This window comes from Lissotriton helveticus, chromosome 1_2 (genome assembly GCF_964261635.1).
Source record: "Lissotriton helveticus chromosome 1_2, aLisHel1.1, whole genome shotgun sequence".
Taxonomy (NCBI): Eukaryota; Metazoa; Chordata; class Amphibia; order Caudata; family Salamandridae; genus Lissotriton; species Lissotriton helveticus.
Window position 1 is genome coordinate 38,342,903 of NC_136058.1, and position 25,183 is coordinate 38,368,085.

At 44.3% G+C, this 25,183-nt stretch overlaps 1 protein-coding gene across 1 annotated transcript in view; it reads left to right on the forward strand.

Annotated features, from left to right (window-relative positions):
- ERICH3 (glutamate rich 3) overlaps positions 1–25,183 on the forward strand; it is a 594,366-nt gene that overhangs the window by 145,407 nt on the left and 423,776 nt on the right. Inside the window, exon 5 of the mRNA XM_078668660.1 lies at positions 24,809–24,937. Coding sequence (XP_078524786.1) covers positions 24,809–24,937 — 129 coding nt within the window. The remainder of the gene's footprint in view (positions 1–24,808; positions 24,938–25,183) is intronic.

Genomic DNA, 25,183 nt, shown 5'->3' on the forward strand with positions numbered 1-25,183 from the left:
CCGGACATCAACAGCCAAGCTATCTTAGTCAATGCCGCAAAGACCAAGGGAGCGAACTTACGAGACACACAGGGTGGCGAATTTCATATTCCAGCCCCCAATGGACAAGACCTCGCCAACAGCGCACAGATGGTAAACTCACATACACCAGAGCTAGAGGTCGACCAGCCAGGAACGGCCCCTCCACCTAATGAAGAGAGTAGTCGACCAAAAATCCTAAAGCGGTCCACGTCAAGCAACAAAATCGAGTTTATTCCACAATATTGTTCAAGAGGGTCCTACGATATCCTGAATAGAGGGGCCATCTTAAGACTTCTAGAAGAATTCCCAAGCCTACATTACTTAAAATCGAGCGACCTTGAATTAATAGAGTTCAAACCAAACCCTCTTCAATTAGGCTCAGACTCGACGATCACAACTTGGACCAACCATACCATCACAGATCAAATCCTGTCTCATAGGGAGGTCTTCGCCGCATGGGGCATTGAACAAAAAAAAGTGGAGCCTGCACGTTATCCCAGCCCGCTGCGGAAACAAACCCCAAAAATAAGCCTTTTAAAAAATGCCAAAGGGCCAGATTTAAGAAGCAGTACCGAAGTGGAAGTGCAGCAACTAAGACAAATCACAATCACATTCGCTCACCAAGAGGCAGATACGCCCGAAAGGCCCCAACACGCTATTCGGGCTCAATCTCACAGGAACGCAGCTTGAATTGATAGTAGAGCAACGATGGGGGAAAAGCAGGGTTGCAAGATCTGCTCATGGAACATCAATGGCTTGAATACAAAGATGGAGGAAGATGACTTTATTGAGTTCATAACCCAATTTAAAATACTACTGTTCCAAGAAACATGGCAGACCAAAAATTCGCCTTTAGTGGGATATAAAGAATTCTTTGTTCCAGCCCAGAAGGAGGGACGCTCCGGTAGGGCCAAAGGGGGCCTATCCATCTTCATATCAACAGATTTCACCTGGTCACCAATTCGCATCGACTTAGACTCAACATGGATGCAATGCATCAAAGTGAAAGTTTCCCCTAACCTGGGCCTTCTGATCGTGAATCTCTACATGCACCCCAGCGGAAAACACAAAGGGAAAAGGTTAAAACAACTAGTCACCACTATCAAGACTTTGAAATCAACCTACCCAAGCGAAAACATGATTATAACGGGAGATTTCAATCTGAATCTAACTCGTGGACAGGAGGGAACCCTCCCCGCTCATATCGAGCCACGGCAGGGTAATCAACGCAGACAAAGCGCATTGGGAAGGAAATGTGCCTCTGAATTGGAAGCTCTTCATCTGTATACCCTAAATGGGAGAGGCCATCTGGACAGACCAGCTGCCCTAACGAGGGTCTCTAAGACCTCCGGCTCTACCTTAGACTATACCCTGGCTGACCCCGACCTATTCCACCACATAAGTGATTTCCGGATTCAGGAACGCGTAGAAAGCGATCATTTTCCACAGACCCTAATCCTGACCATTCAACCTACAAAGTCAGAGAAGACCGCGCCATTGTCCTTGAATACCCAAATCTTTAATCTAAAACGGCTAAACTGGAACGAAGGAAATCTCTCTATCTTAATGGCATCATGCCACGAATTGTTCCAACTATCTGAAACAACGAGAGACATAGTCAAAACGTGGGAAAACTTCGTAATGGAGATCAACAAGAAACATCAATCCAACAACAGAGGACGCCAACCCATAAGAAAAAGAGGTGGGGAATGGTACACACCGAAACTGCGCCAACTAAAAAGGCAAATAAACGCTCTCCTCAGGGCCGAACGCAAAAAAGATCCCCAGCTCTCACAACCCACGCTGAATACAATCGAATCTCTAAAAAAAGAACTAAAAAGAGAGATTAATCTGGCAAAGCGAATGCACAGGGAAAAACTAGCGTGCTCCATACTCCATGCAAGCAAATTGCAGAATTCAAAATATTTTTGGCCAAAAATAAACTTTATGCTAAATGGCAAACATCGCCAGTTTAACTCAGACATGACGGACCAGCTCTGGAGTAGCCACATCGACCATTTGTACAACTCCTCGTACAATTCATTTACGGACAATAACACCGAGCATCTTGTGGAGCTTCCCCGGTCCAGCCCGAGTAAAATGCCAGTTCCAAAAATCACTGGGAATTTACCGACACCAAAGACTACAGGAGACATGGAATTGTTCTCACTAAAGCAAGTCTCAAATACTATAAAATCATTGAGAGCAGAAGGAGCGCCCGGTCCAAACGGTCTTCCCAACGCCTTATTTAGGAAAGACCCATCGTTTTGGACCAGCCAACTAACACCTTTATTCGTTCAGATTCTAAAGACCGGAAACATTCCGGAATCATGGAGAGGCAGCATTCTGCATCCTATCCATAAATCCGGGTCCCGCTCAGACCCTAACAACTACAGGCTTATAGCCTTAATAGACGTGGAGGCTAAGATCTACGCTTCCAACTTGTTGGCAGAACTGGAATCCTGGGTGAGCAGTACAGGGATAATTCCACGGACACAAACAGGCTTTCCGCCAGGACTGGGCACCTTGACCAATCTATCCGCATTAACCCTCCTTGTTAACAAAGCCATCAATAACTCCACCCCGCTGTACACCTGTTTTCTGGACCTTAAAGCGGCCTTTGATAAAGTGCCTAGATCTAATCTTTGGGCCAAAATGAAAACCTGGGGCGTGCCGCCAAAGTTGCTGGGAGCAATTATCGAGCTCTATACAGATACTTGGGTCCAAGTGAAAAAAGGAGACGAGCGACGCCTGACAAGGAAATTCTATACAACCAACGGTTTAAAGCAAGGCTGCGTTCTGGCCCCCAGCCTCTTTAACATCTACACCGCAGACCTAGAAAGTGACCTAAGCACCATCCAGGGAGACCCACCAAAATTGGCCCACTCACCTATAACAAGTATTCAATACGCAGACGACATCGTGCTCCTTTCAAAAACCCCCATCGGTTTACAACGCTTGATCTCCAAACTGTCGCAGTACCTCGCGAACGCACAACTGATTACAAACTTAAAGAAAACTAACATCATATGCTTCGGTGGTTCCGGAAAAAAAAAAAAAACTTTCGTCTGGAGGATAAATTCTACCCCTTTAATCCAGGTAGATCATTATAAATACCTGGGAATCTTACTGGACCACCGTTTAAAGTTTAAACAGCATTTAGAACAGGGGGAATCCAAAGCAAAGCAGCTTCAATTTGCTTTCAAAACTGTTCAAAAGCAATTAAAAGGTCATTCCACCGGCCACATCCTTAACATCGTAGCCGCCAAATTTCTGCCATCATTGACATACGGCTCTGAACTACTGGCAATCCGGGACGCCACAGCGTTAAATCTCGCCCAATCTAAGCTGTTCAAAACTCTTTTCTCAATCCCGAGACATATTTCGCAAGCCCAAATTCGTTTGGAGTTCGGTCTCACTAACCAGCTCCCAGCAAGACAAGGAGCACTCGCCAAATATTATTGGCGTATGAGGGACGCAGAAGACGAATCCCTGGCCCACCTATGCTGGTTAGAAGTCGAAAAACAGGCCGGGCTACCAGACTCAATTTACAAGATCTTGAGGCATGCTTTGGAGACATTAAAACTAGAAGAATCTTGGCATCTGTCCATGACATATTCCGCTTTCAAACTGATAGTCAAGAAAGCAGTCAAACAATCATCACTATTCATGGACAAAGCAGCAGTGGCTGGCAAAAGCCATGCCTGGATCGTTTTGCCGTCCTATACCTACCTAAAACCACAGGATAATCTGAAAGAATGCTTCAGGGACCACTATAAAAGGAAATTAAGCCTTTTAAGGCTGGGTTGCTTCTCGTCCAAAGACCTCACACCCAAATGGCTACGGCTGTGGGCAACTTCCGAGTGCCGCCTCTGTGGCAACGGCGTAGAGTCTTTACTGCATCTTATATGCATATGCCCGGCACTTCAAAATCTAAGAAAAACGCTTCTTCGATCTCTCTTAAGAGAAGCTCAGGTGAGAACTTGCAGGGCGGCGGTGATAAGATGCCTAAGCGGTTCTTGGATAGAACTCTCATGTAAAACCATAACATTTTTGAACCTCGCCGCCATAGAGTTGGAAAAAAGGGCACCACCCAAAGAGGTCTCTGGACAATAGACCAGGCTTTGGCAGACCACAGACTTTTCCACTCCCCTCCCTTTTCTCCAAACGGTTGTCTTTTTGTATTATACGTAAAAAATAACAAGCTTGTTTTGTATAATCATTATTCTTTTAAACTTTTTCCTTTTATCATGAGTCAAAATCAATGTGTCCCAAGCAAGAACTCACATCATTTGTTTATTCTTTTCCTTTTAGACCTTTTTTCTGTTACTTTTGTAGAGCATGATATCAATTTTTAACTTGATTCAAAGTTTATCTTGTGTTGTTTTTATGATGTAAATACCGCTTGCATGGTGGTAAGTCCACCCTTTTATGATTTTTAAAAAAATCAAATAAAGTACTTAAACCAGTGGCACATCCACAAACGGGTTTATAAGTACAAATGGCCCAAATACTCGTGATAAATTGAACTATATCAGACATGCGAATAAACTACTTGGACTGTTACTGTGTTAGTTGGTGAAGTATTCACATACATTTACTGATGATTGAGAATCAAGTTGATTTTTCCACACGCTCTTACACAAAATGAAGATGGTTACACAATTATATATATTTGATACTAAATATGGTTCTCACTTTCGGCACTTGCATAAAAACTGTGTTTATAAAATATTAAAACATAGCATCATAGAATATCCCGTAGTAAAATGTCAAAAGATTGTAGGAATCTTGTTGAGAAACAGATTCAATTATGTAACGTGATGAAAAATTCTGCAGCCCCACTGATCTGTGCATAAACAAAAGGGAAACAATCTATAACCACGAATAGAAGTCTCACTATGTAATTTGAATTTAGGCCTTCCTCAGCAGTTAATGCAGGGAACAATCTTTAATTCCGAGTCTACCTTTCACCCTTCTCAATTAAGTATAATAAACGTGTTTTTGCGTATTTTAGATTAACTAGGCTCTCATTTCAGGGTGCACAGAATTATCTAGTGGTAAAGTGCTGAGAGAGCACAAATCTGAAATTGTAGAAGTGCACCATATTTACAAGCACGTAGTATTAGTTTAGCGTGGAATATACAAGAGTGTCGACATATATAGAGAAAATATATGAGTGTTTAATTAGAATAGATGCATATATATAAGTGTGAAAAACTAATGTAGAGGTTGTAGAAATGTTAAAATGATGTTGGAGTCACACGTTAGATGGCTAAGTGAAAACGAAATGTAATTCTGCAAACCATGAAAATGTGTAGGCCACATGGCATTTCACAAGAAACAAAAGATGCTGCTACACTTTTAAGTGACTTGGATTCTAATGTCATTTTACTGCAAAGTATTATTAACCATAGAATTGAAGTATATGTTTTATATAGATGTGTTATATTTTAGTAATGTGTGTTAGTTAAAATACTGTTTAAACAAAGAAATTTAATGTGCATATTGCAGAGGCCCGTTTCATGTAATTCTAGTAGGCCTGAATAGATAAAGTCGCTACTTTGATCTGCATGAGCTCGTTAAGGAGAGGTCGCACAGAGCACGGACGATAGGTCTGTTCAAAGATGTTTTATGACTTCTAGATATGGCAGATGCTGGAATTTGGGGCCTACCGAGAGAGTGTCTGTTTGCAGGTGCAAGGGGGACTTAAATCAGAAATAATCAATAGGCCCTTGTTCAGAGGCGCCAGGCACAGGCCTGTAGGAGTCTTCAGGAATTTTAGGGGGTACCGCCTGGTCGAAGAGAAGCCTGGGAAGCAAGGTCAACTTTAATGAAGAGTCCCGAGGAGCACCAGCACAGAATTTGCCGCTCAAAACTGCACCACGTGAGAGGCGTCTCAAGGGGCGTTCCTATTGGAAATGTGATTTTGTATTAGGGAAAGCACCCCGGGGTGGAGTTAGAGCAGATGATCTGAGGAGCCTAAGAGAGCAGATGGGTAGGCAGATAGAGAACAAAGACTTCGACTTTGAGACAAAGACTAAGGGAAGTGTGTGATCTTCTTTGGAAGTCACCACTGCTGACACCTTTTTAGGTAAAGATCTTGTTAAGTAGGGATGTCACTTAGTCTAGTGTAGGGACAGACTAACCTGTATTTTTTCCTTTCTGTAAATGACTCTCAAGTTGCAACTCACAGCGATTCTTGCAACTCTCATGGTATTTGAGATATTTTTGATAATTTCCTTTTGTCGATTGAGAGCATTCAGAGAGTACCTTTTTATATTGATACCTGTATATCTTTTGAACCTTATTCTGAGATGTTTGTATCTCCAGATACTTTTGGCTTTAAATTAAACTTTTTAACCTTTTCCAGTGGTAAGTGGTTCTTTAGAGTGGTGTAAGTTCTTTCTTGACTAACCTAGTAGTGGATTGCCTTTTACTCAATGACAGGTACCAACGATTCAGTCGACTTGAGCTGGGATCTGGTAAGATAACAATAGACCAGAAATCCCGCGTTATCAGTTGGTAGCAGAGTGAGGATGGTTATCTTCTTGAGGAAGGTAATCTAGACTAGGTTAGTTTACCCCAAGGTCCCTAGAGTTCGAGAGGTGGCCTGCCGAAGAAGGCGCTGACGGAGAGAGAAAAGCAGGAGTATCGGACGAGAGTGAGTATAACAAGGGTCATGCGTGGACAGATTGCGGTGTTTTGTGTTGTATTTGTATTGTAATGTCTTGCGGAGTTGAATGCCTGTAGCGTGATTGTGAGAAGGTTGTGAGCGCGCGCAACCTGGTAAAATCTTAAGTTCGGGGGAGAGCTTAAGTGGTTCGGGTGTATCGAACATCCAGAGTAATTGTCGACCAGAGTAAGGGGGTCATGAGGTACCATTGACCGCCGCAGGACCGAGATAGGGGGAGTGTAAGAGTGAGTGTGTGAGTAACGGACGCTGGTCGAAAGTTACTGTGTGTAAGTAACCTATCAGAGAAGGCGATTGTCTGGACGTAAACGGAAAGACATTTCGTCAGTTGCGGTGACAATTACAGATAGACTGGGCGTACAGTCAAAGGAAAAGTGATCGCTTGGACGGAAGTAATCATTTTTCAGAGTATGAATGGGATGAATGCATAACCGTGGAGACAAGCTGAGAAAGGAGGGGTACCGCTGCGAAGGGGGACGAGTGACGTCAGCGAGAGTCGCGCAGAGATAGGCCGGTTAGTGAGAAGCCGCGACGTGATAGGACGGTTGGTGTGACGTCGGCGAGAGCCGCGACGGGATTGGGCGGCTGGTGTGACGTCAGTGAGAAGTCGCGTTCTGATAGGCCAGTTAGCGAGAACTGAGCTGAGATTGGTGGGTTGTCATCGGGAAGTAAATAAACGCGGAGAAAATAGAAATATTGTAGGTTTTGAACATGAAGTGTTTTAAATGTTTGAGAGAGATTTTTAAGAGAAAAAGAAGGAACTCTTATTACGGGGAAGAGGCACCGCCAGAGGGTACACCAGCTTACTATATGGCAGCGAATGTTGGCTTGCATACGATACTATGGATTAGTGAATGGAATAAGATTTCGGAAGGGAATGAAGAACTGACGTTTCCTAAGTATGGGATGTTCAAGTTAGAGGCGTTACATCGGTTGAAATCAATTATGTCCTCATTGAATCCTCAGCCTAGACCAACCCAGTTCGAGGCCCTTAATGCGTGGCTTAGGGTGGCACACGACAGAAATATGAACAGGCGCCAAGACAGGTTGAAGCGATCAGTAAGGGCAGTGTGAGATGCCAAATGGGATGCGGACGCCAAGAGATGGAGGGTACAGGCTATTGAGGTGGATAAATTATACCCAGTGAGAGAGGTGACAGGAGAACAGAGGCTCATGGAAGAGGATGAGGAGAGCGAGTCGGAGGACAACTTGATAAACAGGTTGCTAATAGATAGACCGCCTCCGAACGTTGGGAGAATGGAGGATAGGGGACTCGCAAGGGATGATGGGCCTGCCATAGAGGGATATGTACCACTCCCTATATCAGAGTGGACACCGCCCAAAAGAGAGGAGACACCTCAGCCTAGTACAGTACCGACAGTAGTCGGAAGGTTTGTGGTGCAGAAGGTACTGGAAACAGAGAGAGTTGAGTCCTATGGGTTGCCAGACGCTCTACAAGTACCCGTTACCATAGGTCCTATAGTATCGATTTACAACCCCGAGAGAGACAGAGAAGAAGAACAGATGAGGTTAGATAGAGAGAGAGCAGAAATGGAAAGGAGAAATAACACGACAAATGCCTGGAGACAATTGCCAGGACCATTGACGTGGAGCACCCCATTTGATCCAGCAGTGGGTCCCGCAGCAGAACAGGGGGTTAGAGAGGACCGATGGACCTGAGGGGACCACGGCCGAAATCCTTTAAGGAGTTGAGGGCCGATTTGAGAGAATGGGAGGGGTCCACAGAAGCACCAACAAGCAGGCCAAGAAAAGAAGCAGAATGGGGAAGCCGAGGCAACGGAACATTGTCTCACTGCGGGGCTAGTGCAAGTAGTCAGGAGTGGGATGGTAACAGGCCGGAGAACAGAGGAGTAATACGTCCTAATGATGGGAGGGACCAGCAGGAGCGAGATGGTAGAAGCATGGAGTGTGAAGAGATGTCTCGGCTCTTTGAAAAGGGTGGAGACCAAATGGTACTAGCATACAGAGATAGGTTTAGGTGCACTCATCACGCGCCAGGGGAGAATGTGCAACACTGGAATAGGGGGAACAATGAAAGATCTTGCCACACATCGGGTGATCAGAGGTCACAGACCAATTGTGAAGAAAGGGGGAGTAATGGAATGTCATACCATGCATCTAGGGAAATCATGCAGGATGGGACTGGTGGGATTACGAGAAATGGGAAAGTGTTTCACCATACACCCAGAGAGGATGGAACTGCATGGGACCTGGAGAGGTGGGAACAAGGGAGGACTCCCCATAACTCGCCTGAGCCTAGACGTAGGACTCGGAGCTGGGATGGGAGAGATGTGAATGGACCCCCTAGAACTAGCATACTGAGAGCTGCAGTAAAGGCCAAAAGACTCGATGTCACTAGCTTAAAATCTGACCTGGATGAGATAATAGATGGGACATTGCCTTTAGAAAGGATTGACCTGTATGAACAAGATGAGTTACTGTTTATAGCAAAAGATATTACCCGAAAGGCAAGAGCAACTCATGAGAAACTGTCTGGACTGGCAGACAAGTATATGGTAGACTTGTCCAGAACGAGGACATTACAGAGTAACCATAGGTTGCAGTATTCAGATCAAGACTTAGATGAGAAGAGAACTACAGGGTTAAAGACACACATAAGGGAACTGATAGCAGGAATAAGAGTGTGGAGAGATCTGGACAAGTGGGAAGAGAGGTGGTCCAAACGGGGTACTGTCAGGAGGAGCACGAGTGTGATGTCTCCGGAAGGAAGGGTAATGCAGATGGAGGCATTTCCTTTGAGGGAAATATCGAATGGGAACTATGTACATGTGCCCTGGAGTAGAGGAGATTTGGCTGCATTTACCAACTCATTTCCGAAATTAAGGGACAATCCGGATGAGTGGTATAAGCAGGTAGAAAGGTTTGTGAATATATCGAAGGTATTGTGGATTGATTTGAACACCTTGTTTGACATTGTGGTGCCAGGAGATTTGTGGACATCATGCAAGACTAGCGTCGAGTGGCCAACGGTAGAACCCGAAAGGGATGCTGCCACAAATGGACCGTCTGAAACTGTAATGTTGAAATATGAAAGAGTAATAACTTGGCTGAAGGAAAAGGTCCCACCCCAAGACATAGATTGGGTAAAAATAGACCGAACAAGACAGGAACCCAAGGAGACAGTTCATGAGTTTTATGAGAGATTGCTGAAAACATTCAAACAATACAGTGGACTCGATGTAATGGACCCCAAGGATATAGGACAGTTTGTGTCAAAGTTTGTATTGGGGTTGAGACCTGATATTTGTTTGATGATTCAGCAACATTTGATTTGTTGGCAAAACAGACCATTAGATGAGATTTTGAGGTATGCCAGGTACTGCAGCGATGAAATAGATTCCAAAGCAAAGAAGCTAAAAGAGAAGCTGATGGTAGTACAGTTGCAGTCAGCTGGAAAGGGCGGACAGCAGCAGCAGGGTACAGGGACAATGAGACGGAAATCAAGCAATGAGAATAAGAACAGTGAGGAAAGCGTGGGACCTAGAGTTGACATTGCTACGTTAAAGAAAACGACAAAGTGCCACCAGTGTCAGCAGGTGGGGCATTGGAGACGCGAGTGTCCCTATAACCCTGAGAATGGAGAATTAGAGGTAGAGGAGGAGGTTCCAGAGGTTCCAGTTCAAGGGGTACCAGTGCCGAGAATCAAGGTTGTCAAAGGGGGGACTTATGCTCCACGAGCTCAGTTTCCGCAGCCACCAAAGATTTCGACCGGGGGAAAGGTTTTTAGACAAATGCCTCTTTTCATAAACGAGGAAAAAAGTTATTACATTGATCCATTGACTGGCCAACGTGTAAGCAAAGAAGAGGACTGTACCCTCGGGGCAGTTCTGGAAGTGGATCAAAGAGGACCGTTTGTTGAGGCTGAAGTGGCAGGGTGTCCTATGACATTCTTGGTGGATACTGGAGCTACTCGATCAACTTTGAGATCAGCAGTGGTTCCGGATCTACCAATGTCGGGGGAAACAATTCAGGTGGTAGGAGTCGCAAACAAGAGAATGACTAGCCCTTTGACGGAACCAGTGTCAGTAAAAATCGGAAATTACATGAATGAACATCAGTTTGTAGTATGTGATTCAAGCCCTGTGTGTTTGTTAGGAAGGGACTTATTGTGGAAACTAAATTGTACCATATACTGCACGCCTCAGGGAGTAGAGGTAGAAACGACAGATGATGATGCTACCTTCAAAATTGTGAACTCCAGAACATGCATAGAACTGTATCCTACTCTAACTGTGGAGGATCTCCCTTGGGACTTACGCGAGGCAGTATCATCAGAAGTATGGGATTTTACAGGAGAAGAGATAGGATTAGTCAAAGGGGTAGAGCCAGTGAAGATCATAGTGAAACCAAATGTTGATTATCCAAGAACGCCACAATACAAGCTGTCCCAAGAGACGATTGCAGGAATAAAGCCCGTGATCGACTCCATGATTAAACAGGGAATACTGAAAGAAATCGTGGGAAGTCCATGCAACTCCCCGATTATGGGTTTGCAGAAACCTAGTGGGAAATTTAGGATAGTACAGGACCTACGAAAAATTAATAACATTGTTGTTTCATGTTGTCCAGTGGTACCGAATCCATCAGTAATATTGTTTCAGATACCATTCCAAGCTGAGTGGTTCACAGTGATAGATCTTTGTCAGGCTTTCTTTTCAATCCCATTAGACGAAGAGAGCCAGTATCTTTTCGCGTTTAAAATGGAGAATCGCGTCTTAACATGGTGTAGAATCCCACAAGGGTTCACAGATAGCCCTTCAATCTTCAACCAGCTGTTGAAAAAGAACCTTGAAAGTCTGGTACTGCCCCAGAATTCGGTTCTGGTCCAGTACATAGACGACCTACTTGTTGCGTCAGGAACAGAAGAGGCTTGCAAGGAAGACACCATCGCCTTGCTGAACCATTTAGCTGAAAATGGACACAAGGTATCTCCGAGTAAATTGCAGTATTGTCTGACAGAAGTACAGTACTTGGGTCATCGGATAGAAAAGGGAAAGCGTAAGGTGTCACCAATATGGTTTCGGTGTAGTTCATGATTTCGGGCAATTGTGGTCTCAGAGGGGTTACATGACCTCCTCTGGTTCGCCAATCAGAAATGGAGAATTTGTGCGGCTGCTGTTAGAAGCATTACAGGGTTCAGCTGCAATAGCAGTTGTAAAGTGTGTAGCTCATACGAAAAATTCGGATTTTGTGTCACAGGGAAACAGATATGCAGATGAAGTTGCCCGCTATTGTGCGGAGCATGATTATTCTTTCAGGGAGGTGGAAGTAAGTGGGGCTCAGGAAAGGACAGAATTGAGCATGATGTTAGAGACAGTTGATACTTGGGAAGATTTGAAACAAATGCAAGAAAATGCACCTGAATCTGAGAAGCAGGCGTGGGAAACAGCAGGGTGTGTGAGAAGCGAAATGGATTTTTGGATTTCAGCAGATGGAAGGGCTGTGTTACCTGAGGAGTTAGCGAGCCCAATGGCTCGACAGATACATGGTCCAGTGCATTTGGGAAGGGATGCCATGCTGAGGGTGTTCAGGCAGACTTGGTATTGCCCAAAGTTTAGGATTGCAGCAGAAGCAGTGTGTAAGCGATGTGTCACTTGTCAACAGTTGAACATAGGGAAAAGAACACCAGTTACACTGAGTCACATTGGGAGGTCTGGGGGGCCTTTCAACAGAATGCAATTAGATTTTATTGAAATGCCAAGGGTCAACCGCCTTAGGTATGTTCTGGTGGTAGTATGCATATTTTCCAGATGGGTTGAAGCGTACCCTACACGCAGGTGCGATACACTCACAGTAGCAAAATTGTTGCTTAGAGAGTTGATACCGCGCTTCGGGGTGCCTGCCTCTCTGGAATCGGACAGAGGGACACATTTTAACAGCGAAGTTGTGAAGATGCTTTGCTCTGCATTGAACATTGATCAGAAATTGCATTGTAGCTATCGACCAGAGGCCTCAGGTATCGTGGAACAGATAAATGGGACGTTGAAATGTCAAATTGCTAAAGTGTGTTCATCAACTTCCCTAAGTTGGCCTGATGCTCTTCCTTTGGTCCTTATGAGCATGCGTAGCACACCCGACAGGAGGACAGGTCTCTCTCCACATGAGGTGTTGATGGGGAGGGCAATGAGACTTCCAACTATCCCCACAGCTGCATTACTGAATATTACAGATGACCTGATCCTGGATTACTGCAAGGGGTTATCTGACGCCATTCATTCTGTGTCCCTTCAGGTACAGGCCGTAGAAGTTCCAGCTTCAAGAAATCAGTGCCACGACCTGTGCCCCGGGGACTGGGTGCTGGTGAAGAAGCACGTCCGGAAGAACTGTTTGGACGTGCGCTGGAAGGGGCCTTTCCAGATAGTCCTAATCACGAACACCGCCGTGAAGTGCGGAGGACTGCCAAATTGGATCCACGCTTCCCATACTCGAAGAGTTCCAGCACCCCTGGAAGAAACAGCTCCTCTCGCAGACAAAAATCCAGTGGTGGAGGAAGAAGCACAAGAGGGGATCAGTCAAGCTGTGGGGGGGTCTGAAGAAGTTGGGAGTGTCACAGATCCAGAAGAGGAAGGAAAACAGGACGGCAGTGAAACTGAAATTGCCACTGAAGGAGAAAGCTGTTGTGAAACCAACTCAGAGACAGAGCAAGTTCAGAGTGATCAAGAACTGAGTGAACGGACAAGAAATAGGAGAACAAGGCGTGGAGCGGCTACCTGGCCTGAAAGAAAAAGGAGGCCAAGCTTGAAGCCAGCTCGAGAGGAAACTCTTGCTCCTATATCCGAAGACTCAGATCCAGAAGAAAGTGCACCAGGACAAGAGCAGGAAGGTCCGAGAAGATCAAGGAGGGTGCGAGTGCCTTGCAGAAGATACGCTACTCCTGAGTGGACCTACCTCTCTACAGATGTCCTCAGCGGGACGCAGAACTGGGAGGGTGAGGGAAGTGACCCTGACCAGAACTGACCCGATCATCACAGTGAAAGTAAGGTTCCTGTTACCAGGATTGGAGGTCGAAAGACTGCTGACACTCAACATCGTCTATCCTCCTCTCCTGAGCGGAATAAGAAAATTGATCTTTGAGACTGTTGAATTTCCGTGTTGCTGTTCAAGGTGTCCAATACTGGAGGGAGTCCTTCTTCGTATGGAAATATTTGAGCTAGTGGTGGAAGCTCTGGGAACACGCATAGTTTCGGACTATTAAAGACTTTGTAAAGAACTTTGTAAATATTGATTGAAAAGACAACCTAGCGCCGAGTGGACGAAGAAAGAATTAGGGACTTCCCTTTTAGTGGATGGAGAAGGGCTAGGGTTGCCTATTGCTACAGAACTCAGAGACTGTTTCTGCGGAGGGGATTTTTCAGTTTCCAGGAGGTGTGGTTCGAAAGATTGGAGAAGCAAAGCAAAGCGACTTGTGCCGTGAAAGAAAACCAGAACTACACTGTTTTGAGACCATGGAGGCTGGCAACCCGAACCGCAGGGCAAAATGCATAATAGGCACACTTTTAGGGGTAGTGATTTCTCTTATAGTTTTAGTAGTTACTGTATCATATATAGTGGGACATGAAAATGATGTGAAAATAGAAAAAGAAGCAAAAAGTGTACCAACACAGAAGCCTCCTACGATTGGTAAACAGGGGGAAAGTACAGCGAAAGAAAACGCTTTATTAGATGCTGAAATAAAAAGATTACATGCAGATGAGTCACAGGGGAATTTTAAAACGAATGCTTATGCCAAATTGCTTTATGAATATATTGATGTCATGGAGGCGAAGAACTGCTACGTCTGTATGCAGTTGCCAGCTTCTGTAGATGAAGGCATCAGATACCATCATCTTCCATTGACCTATGGAATCTCATGTAGTTTGTTGCTGAGCATATTTTATGAACGAGAGGGGTTCGAGTATTATTTCTCGAACTTTGACTCAGTATTGCCAGAGGTGCCAAATTATAAACATCTCAACAAGTGGGATTATTATAAGTGTGAAGACAGGTTACAGAAGTTTTTCATTCCATGGAGAACATTAGATACTTCGCATGCCCGAAGAAATAATTTGACTTGTAAAGTGTCCGAAATTGAGAAAAAGTTTATAGGGCAGGTGGATGATCGATATAGGAGACAAAAGATCCTAAAAGCTTCGGGACAATGGAAAACAGATTGGACCCGGGAAGAAAGAGAACACCAAAGAAAGGGTAGCAGTGGTCCAATAGCTTTAGATCGGGAGAAAAGGGGAGAGCTATGTATACACAGAAGTCGAACATATTATGAGAATGTGTTTGTAGGAGAAGTTCATTGTGAACATGCTTTCCAATTAGAGTACTATTCTAAGGATTTCCTGAAGGAAAGGCAGGTGATCCCGAATGTGTATTTTGTCTGTGGAAGAAATGCATACGTGAAACTACCAGATAATTGGTATGGATCATGTTATTTGGCAATTGTCTTCCCCAAAATATACCATGCTGAGAACTTAGAAACCAAAAAGAGAGAAACATCAGCTAGAGGAAGAAGGGATGTAAGCGCTGAGGAGGTAGTTGGAGATGTGTTTGGTGCTATGTTTCCTATTTTAGGGATAGCACTAAATGATGTTAAGATAAGAAGATTGGCAACAGTTATAGATAGGTTGTCCGCCAGTACTGCTAGATCCTTAATGCTGGTGGAGGGAGAGATGCAATCGATAAGGGCAATGGTTCTTCAGAACCGACTTGCTCTAGACGTTTTGTTGGCCAAAGAGGGCGGAGTCTGTAAGGCTTTGAAGGTCCAGGAATGTTGCACTTACATTCCAGACAATTCAAAACCTCTAGAAAAGTACATTCGAAATATTACTGAAATACACCATGAGATAGAAGATTTGACTAAGGTAACAGTGTGGGAAAAGGTAGGTCAAGGAATGGGTAAAGTTGGAGGTTGGTTTGCCAATCTGGGAAAGAATATCATTTGGTACATATTGAAACCTATCATCATAATAGTGATTTGTATAATCACTTTGTGGGGATTGGTGAAACTGTACAAATGGTATAGAGCAAACAGGTTGCAAAGATCTATGCGAGAGCAGGGGAGGAGATTAGCTGCGATGCAGGAGAATCAGTACCGGAGTCTGAGGGCTCTAGAGGAGATGAAACGAGGGAAGATTGCAACGACTTCAGTTTGATACTCTGTACCTTAGCGAGGGTGTTGTGATGATGATGACTACTGTAAGTCATCAAAGGGGGGATTGAGAGAGCACAAATCTGAAATTGTAGAAGTGCACCATATTTACAAGCACGTAGTATTAGTTTAGCGTGGAATATACAAGAGTGTCGACATATATAGAGAAAATATATGAGTGTTTAATTAGAATAGATGCATATATATAAGTGTGAAAAACTAATGTAGAGGTTGTAGAAATGTTAAAATGATGTTGGAGTCACACGTTAGATGGCTAAGTGAAAACGAAATGTAATTCTGCAAACCATGAAAATGTGTAGGCCACATGGCATTTCACAAGAAACGAAAGATGCTGCTACACTTTTAAGTGACTTGGATTCTAATGTCATTTTACTGCAAAGTATTATTAACCATAGAATTGAAGTATATGTTTTATATAGATGTGTTATATTTTAGTAATGTGTGTTAGTTAAAATACTGTTTAAACAAAGAAATGTAATGTGCATATTGCAGAGGCCCGTTTCATGTAATTCTAGTAGGCCTGAATAGATAAAGTCGCTACTTTGATCTGCATGAGCTCGTTAAGGAGAGGTCGCACAGAGCACGGACGATAGGTCTGTTCAAAGATGTTTTATGACTTCTAGATATGGCAGATGCTGGAATTTGGGGCCTACCGAGAGAGTGTCTGTTTGCAGGTGCAAGGGGGACTTAAATCAGAAATAATGAATAGGCCCTTGTTCAGAGGCGCCAGGCACAGGCCTGTAGGAGTCTTCAGGAATTTTAGGGGGTACCGCCTGGTCGAAGAGAAGCCTGGGAAGCAAGGTCAACTTTAATGAAGAGTCCCGAGGAGCACCAGCACGGAATTTGCCGCTCAAAACTGCACCACGTGAGAGGCGTCTCAAGGGGCGTTCCTATTGGAAATGTGATTTTGTATTAGGGAAAGCACCCCGGGGTGGAGTTAGAGCAGATGATCTGAGGAGCCTAAGAGAGCGGATGGGTAGGCAGATAGAGAACAAAGACTTCGACTTTGAGACAAAGACTAAGGGAAGTGTGTGATCTTCTTTGGAAGTCACCACTGCTGACACCTTTTTAGGTAAAGATCTTGTTAAGTAGGGATGTCACTTAGTCTAGTGTAGGGACAGACTAACCTGTATTTTTTCCTTTCTGTAAATGACTCTCAAGTTGCAACTCACAGCGATTCTTGCAACTCTCATGGTATTTGAGATATTTTTGATAATTTCCTTTTGTCGATTGAGAGCATTCAGAGAGTACCTTTTTATATTGATACCTGTATATCTTTTGAACCTTATTCTGAGATGTTTGTATCTCCAGATACTTTTGGCTTTAAATTAAACTTTTTAACCTTTTCCAGTGGTAAGTGGTTCTTTAGAGTGGTGTAAGTTCTTTCTTGACTAACCTAGTAGTGGATTGCCTTTTACTCAATGACAGGTACCAACGATTCAGTCGACCTGAGCTGGGATCTGGTAAGAAAACAATAGACCAGAAATCCCGCGTTATCAGTGCCTTTCGGTAAATCTGTTACCACACCTTACAGTTGAACCCCAGGCCATTTTTACCAACCCAATCCAGGTTTTTGAGGCAACAATGAGGCATGACCTGCAAATGTGGTTTTACCACATCCAAAAGCCTGCACTTTTTCGACATTTCCAACCTCGTTTCTCATGAAAATTCCTCAATGTCTCAATGGAATTTGTGTGAGGACAAAATGGAGAGGACATCGATTTTGAATGTCTTGTAATCTGAATACCGTACATGCACAAACATAGTTTGCAACCAACTTCGGATTTACCAGCAATTTAGAATGAGAGGGCCTTAACTGATTGTTCCACAGTGAAGTGTTATATGGAATTTCATTAATACCATAAAGACTATGAATGTCTTCTGTTAGACCTGGGCGTGGTTTTCCCCCTAACTTTTTTGCCTTCAACTCTCCTGTTTGCTAACTTCATTTTTGCTGGCTTTAGGACTCTGCACACTTTAATTCTGCTATCCCAATGCTAAAGCACCAGTGCTCTCTCCCTAAAACATAGTAGAATTGACTTATACCAAATTGGCATATTTAATTTACTAGTACGTACTTTGTAAAGTGACACTGCCTGTGCCCAGTGCCTGTAAATTAAATGCTACTAGTATGCCTGCAGCACTGATTGTGTCACCTACGTAAGTAGCACTTTAACCATATCTCCAGTCTGCCATTGCAGCCTGTGAGGTTTTAAACCGATATCTTGACTTGGCAAAATAAACCTTTTTGCCATGCCCAAACTGTCACGTGGCCCATAGAGACATTGTCGTCTTCACTAAGTTAGCATAAGCACGCTGCGGCTTGCTTGCTGCTTTGCGCACTTTGCTACACAACTTTTTTTTTGCAATAATTTCTATGGCTGTTTTCACATGAGAACTCATCGTTGTGTTCACTCACTGCATTTTCCTGGGATTTTGACTGAAAATGATGTGCAAGGTCGAACAACAATCTCCCTTGTTATTTTGTACTGGCCAGGCCTTAGCCAAAACATACCGATGCAGCTGTTGTTTGAACACACATACTTTGGTTTTATGAAAATACACAAATAGGTAGCACACACTTGGAGTGGGACTTTTCCAAGGAAAAGAGCGAGGCAGCACCTATGATGTAGATCTACCGTCTATAGGTAAAGGTATGGGGTCTGCTGACAAAACCCAGAGATCTTCTAATATATAATATTACTGCTTCGTAGCAAGGGGAGGGTGGTTAGGCTCTGTTGTCTTTTCATTATGACATTTTCCTTCATGATATATGGACTAGCTGCTATGCTGACTGTATTTATACTATGCATTTTCCTGCTTGTTGTGGCACGTATACTGCATGTTAGGGCACGTTAGTTAAAATAAATATTTTAAACTGTTTTTGTGTCTCTGTCAGATCTTATTGTGGACAAGCAAAAGGGTGTGACTTGCTATCGCGATTCCTGAGAGATCAGGGAGTGTTGTGTTGTGGGGTGTCTAATCATTTGTTTCTCTGTGAGTGAGTAGGAGAACAAGTGAGACACTATAGCTAGTCAGTCCTGGGCTCATGGGTACTAAGGTGGTAGGATGACTCAATCCCATAATCCTGCGCATAATTCTGTGTTTCTGCAGAATCCCTGCAGCCTACCTTTTTAATGCTTGTATCTCAACCCTAGGGTAGGCCATGGACCTTACAAAGGGCAGGGTGCAGTGTATTTATAAGTGGGACATGTACTCTTTAGTTTTACTTGTCCTGGTAGTGAAAAGCTCTTAAGTTCGTTTTTCACTGCTGCAAGGACTACCGCTCCCATAGGCTACAATTTTTATTACTTTAGTACATCTAATAAGTGATAATTTCCAGAAAAGAGTGGGTAACCAGTTCATGTTTGGTGTCTATTGAACAGCGATGAAAAATCCTCTCTCATAGTGAAGTTGGATTTTGAATTACAATTCTGAAAGTTTGGCGTTTTCCTACCTTAGCCTGTCTCTGGGTTACATGACTGAGTGTAGCTGGCAGATGGGCTTTGTGTATTTCTCCTAGACAGCCACACACAATTGATTGTAGGTGTATTCCTGGATGGGCCATCACTGGCAGGATGAATGGGTGGGCGGAGCTGGGCACTGGCCTACATACACTTCATCTTGCCTCCATTGATAAGGGGGCATACCCGCTGTAGTTAATCTGGATCAATAGCCGGGAAGGCAGGATGCCTGGGAACTTCAAAGGGAAACCTCTAAAAGCTTTTCCCACTTCAAAGGAAGGCCCGGGTTTAAATATTGGACCCCACAAACCATCTCTTCAGTACACTTCTGGATGTGTGGATACTCTGGACTGCTACTCTACTGGACTACTGCTGTGAAGGAACTGCTGCCCTGCTGTGCTGACCTGCTGACTGCTGCCCTTTTGCCTGAGTGAGAAGGACTGGAATTGTATCTGTTGATCCCTGGACCGCAAATTGACTTGCAAGGACTAGTTGGCTGACTTCCTCAATAGAGCTAACAAAGAAATGTAGCAGGACCTGCACAGCGTAGTGTGTCCAAGCGTTGATACCTGAAATAATGATCTGTGGCGAGCTACCAGGGATAACGCTGTCTGAACCAATCAGCGTGGGCAGTAACGACTAATACAAAGCTCCCTCTGTTGAGAGAGAGACTCCTCGGTGCTCAGCTAGCATATGACTGTAAAGTCTAAAGGTTTAAACCAGTTCAGGAAAAAAGTTAAATCCACCAATGTGAAAGGTTATTCTGATTTATTGATCCATACTCATTGATTTCATGAGTAGTTAAAGTTAAACTTGAAATGCAAATTCAGAGTACATAATCCAAGTCTGATATCATCCAATTTCAACATCCCAATCCCAATGCATTTCGGGCTAATGCGAGGAGTCTCTCTCTCAACAGAGGGAGCTTTGTATTAGTTATTCCTCACTAGAGCCTCAGGAACAGAAGTCTCCAACAACGTTCAACCCAGCACCTGCACACTGCCATCTGTGAGTTCTACCCTGCCAAGTGCTGCCACCTTAGTCCTCTAGCCTTGGAAGTGGGCCCGAAGGTGCTGTAGCCCCAGCAGAACTGATGCATCTCCTCTGCTGAAGGTCGCCGTTCCAAAAAGAATCAACTCATCGCCTCTACTGCAAGGGTTCTCCCGATGCCTGGACTCCACATTGACGCGCAGCCAGGTTTGGAGCCGCCGCCTGTGTGAAGCTTCCCGACATATAGCCCTTGTCGACAGCAACCTCGAACACTATGCAGGTTCTCGCATCGGAGCCTTACAGCTCTTCGGAACTGGTGCATTGCCTTGACTGTGCGACGCTTTCCCGCCACCAGACTTCACATCACAAGCCCTCATCAACGGGATCCTCAACAGCGATGCAGCACCTCACATCTCAGCTTCACTGCTCCTCAGAACAACGCATGTCCCTACTGTGCAATGCATCCCTGCTGCAGAAACTCACAACACTCTGCACTCAGGGTTTAAGGTACTCTTCTTCTGTAACTGGCCTACAGTCCATCACAGTCGGCCTAACTTGTGACTTTATCCTGTACCAGCACGACTAAATATCCACAGTAGGTGCTTGGACTTTTGGTGCTATTTTCACTAAAATCTTTAAATCTTTCAAATCTTTCAAATTGTGTATACCTGGCTCTACCGATTGCATTTCTGTCGTATTGGTCTTGCTTTTTAAATTAAAATATACTCTATTTTTTCAAATTGGTGTGGGATTTTTCAAGTATCTTGTTTTCACCTTATTACTGTTTCAAATGCTGCACAAATGATTTACACATTGCTCTACGCCAAGCTACCAGAGGTTTGAGTTCAGGTTAATTAGAATTTTGCTTTTGCCTCACCCTTCTAGGGATTGTGGTTGCTGTTTGAGCAGGGTTTCACCCTCAAACAGTAACCCCATTTACCACACCTCAAAAGAAAGTAGATCCATTTGAAGAGCTGTGTAGATGAACATGACCAGGATTTAGAAACAAGCATTTACAATGCAATGGTCTCGGCATTATTAAAGGTAGAGCTATTGGCATTGCTCATGACTTTTTTTCATTTTCTTTTTTTTTTTTAAACATAAATAAATGGTATTGTCAACGTTGTGCTCAAGGAGTTGGCACTTACCTTAAGTGCCACTGACCGGATATTGTCATACGACACACATTTCATTTTCTTGCACTTGGGCCCCAGACAGAGGGCTACGCTACTGGTAACCAGATGACTCCCTCTCACTGAAGGAAGAAACACCTTCGCCGAGCTTACATTTAACAATCAGTGCATTCTGGGACTTGTAACAGTGGATGACACCGAACTACCATTTAAATTAAGGTGGCAGATTATGGAAGTCTGAGTAAAGAAAGTACATGAAAAAGGGCAGAGTCATTCGGCATCTGGTGAATGGACACCACTGTTCTCTTACGTGTTCTTGAATAGAAATCTTAGACGTCAATCATTCCTCCGAGGAGGCAGATCTTTTCTCGACTGGGGTCGGGAATCTTTGTGACTGGGAGGAACTCTCCTGCTGTCGAAGAGAAGAGACGAGAGAGAACCTGCTGGATACAGAAGACATTGCATTGCAGCCTGGGGGCAGGATTGCTGATGTGGCAGTGAAGAGAACATCTGTAAAAACAGCATCTCTACCGACATAAATGTACACATCCGAACACGGCCCAGAAGGTTGATTCACTGCTCCGGTCCGGCCCTCTTGGGACAAAGGGAGGTACTGCAGGGTATATCGTTAAGTATTCCGGCAGCCTCCTTCACCGATGCAGGGGGTGAAAAGCGGGCTCGTCTGCTGTCCGTGTGTGCTCTGCTGGGGGGGAGTGGGGGCACTTTGGAGGGGTCAGGGGCAAGGGGCGACGCCCAAGATGTGATCAAGAGATCTGCAGGCACATTCGAATCACAACTAGAGGTACTCACCAAGGATATTAAGAAATGGTTTAGGGTGCCGTCCACATCAGAGAAATATAGTGAAGTGGGTCAATGCATCTGCCATAGAAATATGCACTTGTGCACAGATCCCGTTGGGGGAGAATGGAGAGAGGAGAAGGAGGGCAAATGGAAGATTCATCTAACAAGTACCAAAGAGCCTAGACATTAAGATCACCTTTTATTGCAGCACCACAAAGCGGCAAGATTGCGCACCATGCGCTACTTAACGCAAATTGGCACATTTCACTTTCCATATTTCTGCATTTTTCACAAGTTTTTTTATTTTTATTTACCTTGTTTCTGAATATGTTGTAGTTCATTTTATTTTGTAGCAAACTGGCGAAATTCAACTATCAACAAAAGCAAGTTTAAAAGCAATTAACAAATATGCATACCCCCCATTGTCGAAGAAAGACGTCTGGGACAGTAGGAGGTTCTCTTAGCAGATAACATAAAATATACATCCGTGATATGCCATGGAAATAGCGCCCTTTGCACACACAATATACAGGTGCTTTTAAAACCATATTATATACTTGTAAGCACGGCGCCCCCACCTGAAGTCAGCGCCCGGTGCGGGGGCCCGGTCGCACTGCCCTCTATACAACCCTTTCTTTGCTTTATCAATACGCATACTGCAGCCCTTTTTGTACTTCATCCTACAGACCCCTGCTGTCAATAATACTTAATATGTACTCTGTACATATCACGCGTCACGGACTGTACTGTCCCAGGCCCCTAAATGGATTGTAAGCCGTAAACTGCAGTTCACACACAGATCACGCAGCAACCTCTCAACCTCCCGAGCTATCCCCCAGGCTTCCCTAAATCTCTTCCCTTTTTTTGTTACTCTTTATCGCCCACACGGTGATGGTGCGAGTCCCCACTGCTGTTTGGGGTGGGTTTGCGGGAGTGTAGAAGGAGAGCTTCCTGCCCCGCGGGTGTTAAAGGGGGGAGAAGCCCTTCTCTCTCGCGTGTGCCTCCAGCTGCTACCGAGTAAGAACCGGGACCCAGACTCACCTCAAGGTTGATTGACTGCTCCGGCCCGGCCCTCTTGGGACAAAGGGAGGTACTGCAGGGTATATCGTTAAGTATTCCGACAGCCTCCTTCACCGATGCAGGGGGTGAAAAGCGGGCTCGTCTGCTGTCCGTGTGTGCTCTGCTGGGGGGTAGTGGGGGCACATAGTAATTAATATTCATCCGCTATTATTTTTTAGAACTTGTGAAGTTAATTGAAGCTGCTTGGATTTCTTAGTACGTAGAAAACTCTTTCTGTCTAGGCAAAATGTACTTTTCATTCCCTTTTTTAAACTTCATAGCGATTGCTCCAGGCTCCACAAAAAGCAGTTCTACATGCAGCAGCTAATTTAGCCTCTGAGTATAAAAGGAAGGACCATATCTCATTAGTACTTTTAACGCTTTGTTGACTTCCCTTTGAGGCCAGACCTATATTCAACATGGCCTGCATCCCTCAAAATGCCTTCACACCTCCATTGCACTATACCTGGCTCCCCAACTAAAGAACTCTGGTGGGAGTAGACTTTACGTAATGCTGAAGCACTGCTTCTAGGACTCGTAACCTAAAAGGAACAGTATATTGTTTTATCATTTTCAGTGTGCGGCCCAAGGTTGATTCACTGCTCCGGCCCTCTTGGGACAAAGGGAGGTACTGCAGGGTATATCGTTAAGTATTCCGGCAGCCTCCTTCACCGATGCAGGGGGTGAAAAGCGGGCTCGTCTGCTGTCCGTGTGTGCTCTGCTGGGGGGGAGTGGGGGCACTTTGCAGGGGTCAGGGGCAAGGGGAGACGCCCATGCTTGCTGTAAACACTGGCAACACAATAAGAGGAGTATTTTAAACGGCACAAACGGGGGCAGAGGCTCGAGGCTCACCTTCACTGCGGTGAAACAAAATGGCGGCCTCAAGCTTCTGAATTTTTCGGAATCGGGGGCGTGGTTGTGTGTTTCTGAGTGACAGGCAACGTCACTGTCTAAAGAACGCAAAAAATCACGCCCCCAAATCCGAAAAAGACGGAGCTTCTTTGGAGGGACGGCTCTCTCCTCCAATGGCTGGCCTCTGTTTAGGAAGCCAGCCAATGGAGGAGAGACGAAAACAGAGGCGGGATAAAGCAGCCTACTAAGTAACATAAGATCTCTCTACTTCCGGTTCTGCCGAACCGGATAGTACCGAGACCTAAAAAATAAAGTAAAGATACTGTAGAGAAATGGTTAATGGCATTCCAGTAGTCACACTGGAGAGGGTTGCAGCTTTGCATTCCTACTTCTCATTACATTAATTAACTAACTGACTGCCTTCCTGCATTAATCACACACTGTACCAAAAAGGGCCTCTCAACCCAAATTATGCTTTTTTACATTTACCTATGTATATTTCCTTTAGCATGACACCGTCCGCTTTAGCAGTGTTGAATTAATTGTTCTGCTTTCTTGTGAATAAGTAAAAATGAAAACTGTCATATCTCCGTAGGTTGATCGGTCAAAAAGACCTGAGGAAGATGGCATTCCTTTGTTTTCTCCACGTCCACCTACTGGCCCCAAAAGCAGCTATGGCCGCAACAACCTACATGATGGAGACCAATCAGATTCCTCCGAATCGGTAAGTGATTCTACATATATTCCAAAATCCGAAACACTATATGTATGCATTGATAATGTGACTTTGAAAAAAACAATATTTATCATTTTTTCAACAAATACATACAGTAAAGCCAATTACCGGATTTATAAAAATAATGTTTTTTAATGTAGTACAACAGTATACCCAACAAAAGAAAGGGATACATATGGTAAACAAGAGACATTTATGACAAGAAAAAAACTGTAAAAGACATGAAATATTCCA